At 49.2% G+C, this 10,424-nt stretch overlaps 1 protein-coding gene across 1 annotated transcript in view; it reads left to right on the top strand.

The window, feature by feature from the left end:
- Positions 1 to 754: 754 nt before the first annotated feature.
- The window catches only part of DCDC2C (doublecortin domain containing 2C), a 71,759-nt gene continuing 62,089 nt past the window's right edge, over positions 755 to 10,424 (top strand). Inside the window, exon 1 of the mRNA XM_049652602.1 lies at positions 755 to 804. Coding sequence (XP_049508559.1) covers positions 787 to 804 — 18 coding nt within the window. The 5' untranslated portion in view covers positions 755 to 786. The remainder of the gene's footprint in view (positions 805 to 10,424) is intronic.

Genomic DNA, 10,424 nt, shown 5'->3' with positions numbered 1-10,424 from the left:
ACTCTGGGCTCTACTGAATATTTCTTACTTCCTTTTTCCTTCCAGCTGCCAATGTAGGCAACACTTCTCTGAATCTTGTAAAACTGTCAAAAACAGCAGCAAACTCAAATGTAATTTTTTTTTAATCAGGAAGAAACCTTGAAAGATACAAAATTAAGTTATTTATTATCATGAAAAAACATCTGTTCTATTTTTGAGGCATATGGAGGCCTCTCCAAAAGTCCCCAAGTGCCAGGAATTGTATTAGCCGGACTCTCACCCGTGCTCTTCTGGTGGCTTTTTCCGGTGTTCACTGTTGGGCAGAATGGGGACAGGGATGTAATTCTGTGTGACAGGAGGGGACAGTGCAGGTGGTGATGAGCTGCAAGGGGGGGGGGGACTCCGCTCTGACTTTGGCCAATCTGTGGGACTCTGATGAGCTCATTTCTGGGCCCTTCCATGACCTGGTAGAAAAGAAAGTGGAATAAATGATGGCTCGGGTCCCTTTTTGATTAATAACGTTATAGGAGAGTGCCATTTAGGTGACAGTGTTCCATGGGCCATGCCGATGGCAGCCAGTGGGACACCGTCCATAATGTCCCACCGTGACACTGCTGTTCTATGTCGACGGAAGACTGGCACTCTTGACTTTAGTTTCAAGTTGCTGTGGATTTGCAGGTCCGAGTGCTGAGAAGGAGTCCTCTCTGAAGAGGCTCACATTTCCCCCCTAAATTATTTACTTTCTAATTAGGTTTTTCTTTCTTCTTTTGCAGTTATATTCATATAGTTCCCAGGAAACCTGGAAAGATGAGCAAGTTGAAGGAAGTAAGTGTTTGGTGCTAATGACTAACAGGATAAATTGGATGATCTGGGAAAACTCCGAATGTCACTGTTGAATAATGTCACTTTTAGAAGACTAGCATTTTGTAGGGAATGCCTCTAAAGGCCCGTTGCTCTGGAAACCCGAATCCACTGTGCGGGGTTGTCATACCTGTCGAAGCCCCTAAGTAACTAACTTGATGGAAGTCAGTAAAAATACCCTAAGACCACGGTTAGAAAGATAGTCGTCTGTGACACACTGTGCAATTATTTACTGAAACTTTTCACTTTTCTTTTGTTACGGGGGACTTGGAAAGATGGGTGTCAGGAAAAGCTATTTTAATTTACATAACGTTGAAGCTAAGTATAATGCTCAATTTAAAGATTTGCCCCAAGTTCTCAACATTTTTGTGCTTGATACACATTTGAAAGCTCTGTAGTGTGGAACCTTCTCTCGCTCTGTTCACATCACCTGGTTCTTAGCCAAAAAAAACAAAAACAAAAACAAAAACTCCATTTAATATGTATAAAAGAGATTCAGCTTTTGGGGCACTTGGCTGGCTCAGTCCGTTAAGTGTCGGACCTGAGCTCAGGTCATGATCTCATGGTTCACGGGTTCGAGCCCCGTGTCAAGCTCTGTGCTGGGCTGACAGCTCAGAGTCTGGAGCCGGCTTCGGATTCTGTATCTCCCTCTCTCTCTGCCCCTCCCCTGCTCATGCTCTGTCTCTCTCATCTCTCAAAAATGAATAAATGTTAAAAAAATAAAAAAAATAAGAGATCTACCTTTTAAAATAAGCAACAAAAATTGCTAAGTTTTAAGCAAGATATCCTGCTGATATTTAGACTATAATATGATTTAGAATGCTATATAATATAATATGTAAATATAATAATATATTTACTATATATTATTACTATATAATATACATAATATTATATTTCTTATATATCATATATGGTATAAATATGAATCATATATTTAATAATATAATATGTAAAATTTTCTTAAAAAATCGACTTGTCATTTTGTTGGGTATTTCAAAGAGGAGATTTTTGAGATTATTCTCTAAGTGGTGCTTTTGGTATTCTTTTTTTTTTAATGCTTATTTTTGAGAGAGAGAGAGAGAGAGCAGGGGAGGAGCAGAAAGAGAGGGAGAGAGAGAATCCCAAGCAGGCTCCGTGTTGCCAGCGCAGAGTCTGATGCAGGGCTCGATCCCACTCACCGTGAGATCATGACCTGAGATGAGATCGAGAGTTGGGCACTTCGTCCTGAGCCACCCTGGTGCCTCCGGTTTTGGTATTCTTGTTTTCTCCTCCTTGAACCGGTGTGAGGACCGAATGGTGAAATATGCATAATGTTCCAGAAAGAGATCAGTGCTGGCCTTCTTCCTCCACAGTTTAGAGAAGCAGGGTTTCAGTGTGCCCTTGAATCTGCAGCCGAGTTCTGGTAAAGGACAGCCCTGGAGCTCCAGCACCAGCCTGCAGAGCATTTAGCTGTCTCCTCAGAGTCTGCATTTCAGGGCAGTGCGATGAGTCAGGTCGTACATCCCCACCTTCTACTGTAACTTGCCAAGGGCAGGCGGGCAAGTCTCCAATAAGAAACAACTCCAGGGGCGCCTGGCTGGCTCAGTCGGTTGAGTGTCAGACTTCGGCTCAGGTCATGATCTTGCAGTTCGTGGGTTCGAGCCCCGCATCAGGCTCTGTGCTGACAGCTCGGAGCCTGGACCCTGCTTCCGATTCTGTGTCTCCCTCTCTCTGTCCCTTCCCCGCTCATGCTCTGTCTCTCAAAAATGAATAAAGTTAAAAAAAAAAAAGAAACAATTCCAGCAGTGACTGAATGTCAGGGCCACCTTAATAAACAGAGTGGGCATGGTGTATGATTATTCTTAACACCCGGGCACTTGCTTTCCCATCTCCAGGTGGGGCAGGCACGGGGAGTAAGCAACGATTCTGAAAAGTTCCCCTCAAGTTCAGTCTACGCGTACCCTGAGTGCATTTCGGCGCTGTGATTAGAACGAGCAGTTAGCCCTGGAGGACAGGAAGGCAGCTTCCGGGTTATGTTGTCAACCCCCCTTGCTTTCCAGCTGAGGAGGCTTTGATCAGAAATGTTGGGCGAGGTGCCTGATAGCAAGTGCTCTGGAGTGGGGACCTCTGTGTCCTCACACCAATGGGACTGTAGTCGCCCCAAAGAGTTCTGTAATTTCTCTTTAGGAGTATACACTTTTTCATTAAAAAAAATCTGATTATGAAAGGAGTCCTTATTGAGAAAAAGTGCCAAGAAGCTGTGCAGATAACTCCATGAAGAGAACGGGGGGTCATCCACAATACCCCTCAGAGGTCAGTGCTCGGACTTTGTCATGTCTGTTTCCAGGTGCTTTTTTATGCACACGTAGCAAGTAGGTATACACAGAAGCACACACATACACAGTACATGCGTACATATGTGTATATATGTCTGCAGAATTAGGATCCATCAATGCTCACTATTTTCTAGTCTGCTTTTTATTTACTATATTTTGTGACCATTATCTCATTAAGTAAATGGTCTTCTGCAACATGTTTTAATAATTTCATCGTGTGAATCTATCATAATTATTTAAGCTACTGCTATCGGCAGATCTTTGAGTCATTCTGCTTTGTCATTATTTATTTTATTTTATATTTTATTTTATATATTTTTAATGTTTATTTATTTTTGAGACACACAGAGAGAGAGAGAGAGAGAGAGAGAGACAGATTGTGAGCAGGGGAGGGGCAGAGAGAGAGGGAGACACAGAATCCAAAGCAGGCTCCAGGCTCCGAGCTGTCAGCACAGAGCCCGATGTGAGGCTCAAACTCATGGTCAGATCATGACCTGATCCAAAGTCGGACACTTAACCGACTGAGCCACCCAGGCACCCTGATGGATTTTCAAATATTAACTCAACCTTGCATTCCTGGGACAAATCTCACTCATGAAATTTTGTCCTTTTTCTTTATTGTTGGATTTTATTTGCTAAAATTTTGTTTGGAATTTCTGCAACTATGTTCGTGGAGGGATGTTGGTCCGTAGTTTTTTAAATCCTTGCAGTGTTTTCCTCTGGTTTTGGTATTGTTTCTTCCTTGAGTGTTTGGTAGAATTTACCAGTGGAGCCAGCTGGGCCAGGAGTTGTCTTTGTGGGAAGGTTTTTAACTACAAATCCAACTGCCTGAGGTGATAGAGGGCTCCTCAGATTGTCTATTTCTTGAGTAAACTTTGCTAGCCTGTGTCTTTGAATTGTCCATTTAATTTGTCCACTGGCATGAAGTTGTTCTCTTATCCAACTAATATCACCTCTGGTGACGTGACCTCCCACATTCCTGCCATTCCTGGTCATTTGTGTCTCCTCTGTACTTTCTTGCCAAGTCTGTTCTGTTTTATCAATTTGATCAATCTTCTCAAAGAACCAACTTCTGGTTTCATTGTGTTTCTCCATTTCTTTGTTCTGTTTTCTATTTCATGGATTCTGCTTTTTAAAAAAAATTTTTTTTAATGTTTATTTATTTTTGAGACAGAGACAAAGCATGAACGGGGGAGGGTCAGAGAGAGGGAGACACGGAATCTGAAACAGGCTCCAGGCTCCGAGCCGTCAGCACAGAGCCCGACGCGGGGCTCGAACTCACGGACCGCGAGATCATGACCTGGGCCGAAGTCGGCCGCTTAACCGACTGAGCCACCCAGGTGCCCCTAGATTCTGTTTTTTTAAAAAAGTTTATTTATTTATTTAAAGAGAGAGTGAGGGAGAGAGAGCGGGAGAGGGCCAGAGAGAGAATCCCAAGCAGGCTCCACGCTGTCAGCACAGAGCCTGACTCAGGGCTCGATCTCATGAACCAGTGAGATCACGACCTGACCCAAAATCAAGAGTCAGACGCTTAACCAACTGAGCCACCCGGGCGCCCCTCCTTGATTCTGCTTGGAACTGTATCGTCTTCTGATGTGTAGGGAGACAGGCTTCTATTTGGGGTGACGGTCTCTGCACCCTTGCTTTCTGCCCTTTCTCTTTGGGACATCCTTCTCCTGTGTGCTCCCAAGCGCCTTTCCCTCCCAGGGCACCATCCTTCATGGGTGGTTTCTGCTGTGTTGTGGCAGGAGGGAGCTGACTTCTTTTCTCCGCCATGTGACACATTTGCATTTTTGTCAGGGACACTCTGGGGACAACACGTTGGCCCAACGATGGAGACTCCAGTCCTGGCGTCAGGCCGATGGGGCGCGGCTGGCTCGGGCACACGCCACAGCCCCGGTGCCATGCTGGCGTGTTCGCCTGCTTCCTTCACCCCCTCTCTGCCGACTTTGCTCGGTGGACCCGCTTTCCCGAGGCTCATCGTGGAGGCTGACGGGGATAGCGTTTATCAGCAGCTTCCCTGTTTCTTTTAACTGCACAGTTTCAACATGCAGGCAGAGTTGGTCCCTTCTGACCACACGGATACTGACAAAGTGCACACGTGCTCGGGAGCACTCACCCTCACCATGCTTCCGTTCTTTTTTAAAATTTATTTTATTAAAAAAATCTTTTTAAGTTTATTCTTTCTTTACTAACGTTTATTTATTTTTGAGACAGAGACAGAGTACTAGCAGAGGAGGGGCAGAGAGACGGGGAGACACAGAACCCGAAGCAGCTCCAGGCTCCGAGCCGTCGGCCCAGAGCCCGACGCGGGGCTCGAACTCACGGACCGCGAGATCGTGACCTGAGCCGAAGTCAGGCTCTTAACCGACTGAGCCACCCAGGCTCCCCAAGTTTATTTATTTTGAGAGAGAGACAGAGACAGCATGAGCAGGGGAGGGGCAGAGAAAGAGAGAGGATCCAAAGCAGGCTCTGCACTGTCGGATGGAGCCCCATGTGGGGCTTGAACTCACGAACGGTGAGAGCAAGGCCTGAGCTGAAACCAAGAGTCAGACACTCAGCCGACTGAGCCCCCCAGGTGTCCCTACTTCCGTTCTTATTTTCCCAGCTTCTGTTTGCACTTTCCCTAATTCTCCACCCTCATAGTTTCACCCTTCTTTCTTCCTTTTCAGTTCTTGTATTCATCTGCCATCGTTTGAGGCTTTGCAGGTAATGTAGGTGGTCAACACCAGGCCAGTAGGAGTGGTTGTTCTCATTGGTTACTATTTTATTTTTACGAAAGGAGTGATTGAAGGATGTCCTCTGAATGTCAGGCTCACTCCAAGGACACTCGTTGGTTGATTACTCGCTTTGCGTGTTGTTCCCCCCTCCGTTTGAGAAAGAGGCCTGAGGTTTGCTGAGATGGTGATCAGGGGGGTGAGGGAGAGATACTGGTGTACGAGGGGCCGTTGGCAATTCCAACTAGTTTGGGGAAGATAAAGCATCTTTCAATAGAACAAAAGAAATCACTAATCCAATAGGATCTGAAATACAAAACCTTGAATGGCATTCGGGAGGAGTAATTACGTGGGAAACACCACTGCTCTTGGTACAAGTAATACGAAACGAGGTGACGCATTCCCCGCTGCTCAGCAAAATGCCAGGAGGGAGTTAAGACCTCCGTTGATCCTAGTCGCTCTTATGTCTGTCGTTGCTAGGCTCCAAAGTCCCCGCTGTTGTCAGAGGTCAAGAGCTCTTGGCTTCTTCTCTGACCACTGCCTTGCTGACTCCACACAATGTCTGGTCCTCAAGCCCCGCAAGCGTCCCGGGGAAGGCGCCGGGGTGATCCGCAGCCCTTCCACTCACGGCTCCCCATGGCTCAGTTCAGCCTCTGTCGCTGTCGTAGAGGACACGCAGGATGCCAGACGGGGGACCGGCCCCGCCCACGGCGTCTCAGTCGGGAAACCCTCAGTGAGGCCTGGGCAGGCGCCCCTGCGTCCTTCCCAGCTTCCCAGAGCGGGTGACATCTTAACATTTAGACCCTGAGAGAGCTTCATGGATGCATGATATCAGCTGAGTCAATTACAAAACCCCAGTCATGGTTCTTCTTCTTCTTCTTTAATGTAAAAATATCTCAACATTTTCCAAAACACGGGAAATAAAAATTCATCATCATCACGACCAGGAAGGCTCAAAACCCATCTCCCCAACCATGTGTTGGACACACGTGCCTGACGTCCCCCTCGAGAGTACAATGCAGTGTAATGCAGGGGGAGGGCTGCAAAGGTGCTGAGGGTTTGCCCAGATTTGCCCCATTTCTACAGGTAACGGTGCAGGGGTGGATGAAGGGCGACTTCCCGTCGGCCTGACTCTCCCTCCCGTCCCTTGCACACTGCTCCAGAATGCCTAACCTAGGGAGATTCTTGGCCGTTTTGGGGAAGGAGTGACGCTGATTTTTTATTTTTATTTTTTTGACTCAGAGGATCACAGAATGGGAAATGAAGTGACTTCAGAGGTGGTCCAGGATGACCTTTTCCTCAATGAATTACATGAACCATACGGAGCCCACTGCACCTTCCGTAGGGTTTCTGTGATCTGTGGCGACCGTGTGTGTGTTTAGCGTCTACTGTCGAGTGGCGTAGGGGCCATCTCTGTTAATTCAGCTTGCACGTTCCAGACCCCCGACGAGCGCCGTTCGCTAATTATGAGATCCTCCCTTTACGGTTCCATGACGAGGTCTTTTCTCGGTGCCAGACTCCCTTGAGTCTTTCTGGTTTGAAGTTTTGCATGGAAAAGGCTGGGAGGATGTTCACTGAGGGTAGCTGGAGAGGCTCGATGGGGCGCAAAGACCAAGGACTTCGGAGGCCAACAACAATGACAACCGCCAAAAGCTCTTCACTCATTTCTGGCGTTTTGCTCAGCGCCTCGCGACGCGTCATCTCCTCTGGCGCTGTCCCTCCCAGAAGCGGATCTGCATTCACACACGAGGATATGGGCACAGCAACCTCTTCACGGTGGTGTGAGGAGAAGGTGGTGGAACCAGGGCTGGGATCGCGGACGACGCGGACGCAGGCTCCCAAGTGCCACGCCGGTATAGGTTCCAATTCCCAATGGGCTAAAATCTACCATAAGGTATTTTTGATGGCCTGTCATGGCCAGGACACTTAGTGACAGTGTGTCCTTGTGGAGATTACATAGTGGCTTTGGTTGGTCACCATGTGGGTATTTTGCCCGGTTGTTTTGAGGACTGGGCACAAATGTACTGTGACGCAGAGCAGGCGTTCAGTAACCCACGGCTGCCACTCGGGGAAACACACCTGTGGTTACCTCGGGCGTCTTCCGGCATTGCTGCGGATTTGGTTTACTTACCTCGGACTGTTGGTTACGGAGCCCGAAAGCCCACTGAGCCCCTCAGCCTCTCGGCAGGTGAGTGAGACACCATGTCGGAAGCTGTCGTCCCCGTCGGGCAGTGACAGAAAGCCACGTGTGCTTTCGTAGGAGATCACGTGAAATGCAGGAAAAAAAAAAATCCAGAATCACGTATTTAATTGCTGGGGTTATTTAATTAGGCTGGTGATAGCAGGGTTAATGAATCATTAACACGTAAAAAAAAGCTATTAGCTCGCTGTTTCCATAATTTTATGCCATCAGCCAGAAAGCTGTTTCTTAGGGTAGCTGTACCTTAATAGAATTTTGCAGGGAATAATTTCTGTTGTTCTGTTATAAACCAGGTCAGTAAATTCGTGGTATTGCTGATACGGCTTTGGTTTTTTGGCTAACGGTATGCAGGTGTGTATAATTTCCTACATAGAAAGTAATTTTGTGTATAACGTGACAAGAGGGTGACAGTGGACGGACGTGTGCATTACCACAATCTCCAGTGACCTCACTTTTTCCAGGACTCCTCCTGGAGTATCAGAGCTGTTTATCACCTGCCACCGAAGCATTTATCATTTATTCATCCGTCATTCATTCATCCATATTCACGGCATACTTCTCAAACTCCTGCGGTGGGCAGCTCATTGTTCAGGCAGTGGGGTCCTTGGTGGAACATGACGACCGAGGTCCCTGCTCTCAGGAGGCTTTGATTCTATGAGGAGGAACCAATAATAAGTAAATAAATAAACACAAAACTATTAGACGGTGTTACATGCTACGATGGCCATATTGGTCCGGGAGGGTCGCTGAGGAACTGCTTCTGAGTTGACTTCTTAATGCAAGAAAGGGCAAGCTGTGCTAAGACCCGGGAGAACATTCCAGGCCCAGGTCTAGTGCAGGAACAAGCTTGATGTTTGGAAGAAGGCAAACGCGGGCTGTGGCGTGGGGAGGAAGGGAGGGGTGGGGTTGTCGTGTGTCTGCCGCTGTTTCCTCCACTGGGGTTCTAAGCCAGGGGGCAGCCCATCGCGACGGGTGATTACCAGGACCGCGGCTCCTTGTGGGGAAGGGACTGTGGGGGGCGGGGGGCGAGCTGCGGAGACATGGGGCCGCGGGGCCAGTGTGGCAGCGGTGGGGGCAGCAAGAAGTGAACGCGTCCAGGGATACGGTTTTGAGGCAGAATTGAGAGATGCGGGGTGTAAGGGAGGAGACGACACAGTGGTGTCCCCAGATTTTGTGGTTAAACACATGGGTCTGTGCTGGCACCGGTTCCTGAGACCGGGAAGTCTGGGGACGGTCAGTGGGCTGTGGGAACAGTCGGCGATTCTATCCGGGCCGTGATGAGACTGAGATGCCAGATGGTCTGTGGTCTGTCCCTCTCCATTCTCTCCCCACCTCCGTCTCTCTGCGTCTCTGCGTCTCTATGTTGGGAGACTCATGTTTATTGGATTGAACATTTATCCCTGTGTGGCAGGTACGGCATTGTGCCTTTTATAAAACGTTCTCTCCCCCAAACCCTGCGAGGTGTATGGTCCCCGCTGCAGGCGTTCACAGATGGCAGCTCAGAGGTGAGATAGTCCCGGCAAAGTCATGGACAGTGAGCGCTGGGAGGCGAGCCCTGGTCTGTCCGAGTCCAAAGCCACCGGGCTGCCTCCCGGCTTCGCTCTGCTGTCCCGGTGCCTCTCGGCCAGTTGTCCCCTGCGTCTAATGGTGCCTCAGGCCTTCAGCAGGACGCCGAAGGGGCTCTCCACCGCTCAGTCCCAGTCCTCCTGACCCTTCTCCACCTGCCCCACGTGGACGCTGCCTCCTCGTCTCCTTCAGAGGACCCGGAACAGCACATTTTCCTCTCCTCGTCTAAAAAGTAGTGCTGGGGAGACCGTGAGATGCCCAAACCTTGTCACCCGTGTTAAGGGTACGTGCAGCTCACTCTTACACCCCAGGGTGAACCCCGGGGACGCGGGTCGGTGTTATTCTTGGCGAAGGAACTTTAGAGATACTTTCACTCAGTGGGGTGATTCAGTAGAGCTGCACTAACCTCACAGGTTGGGCAGTCTCTGTGTGTAAATGAGCTGGGCACCACGGCAGGGGCAGCGAGTGGAGGGGGACCGGACATCCAGACAGGTCAGGCCGGGAGGCCCCACCGGGGGCCCTGGGGGACACCCTCTACCGCTGTGCCCGCTGTGCTGGAGCAGGTGTGACGAGAGTCTAGGTAGGCCCTGAATGCCGAGTCTCACTCAGCGGCGGAGCCTCTAGAGGTGGGAGGGGCTGGTGTCTCAGGGGCGGAGCCTGTAGAGGTGGGAGGGGCTGGTGTCTCGGGGCGGAGCCTCGAGAGGTGGGAGGGGCTGGTGTCTCAGGGGCGGGGTCTGTAGAGGTGGGAGGGGCTGGTGTCTCAGGGGCGGAGCCTCTAGAGGT

The sequence above is a fragment of the Panthera uncia genome (assembly GCF_023721935.1).
Source record: "Panthera uncia isolate 11264 chromosome A3 unlocalized genomic scaffold, Puncia_PCG_1.0 HiC_scaffold_12, whole genome shotgun sequence".
Taxonomy (NCBI): domain Eukaryota; kingdom Metazoa; phylum Chordata; class Mammalia; order Carnivora; family Felidae; genus Panthera; species Panthera uncia.
The sequence above is the reverse complement of the archived record's forward strand: the minus strand, read 5'-3'. Positions and strand labels throughout refer to the sequence as shown.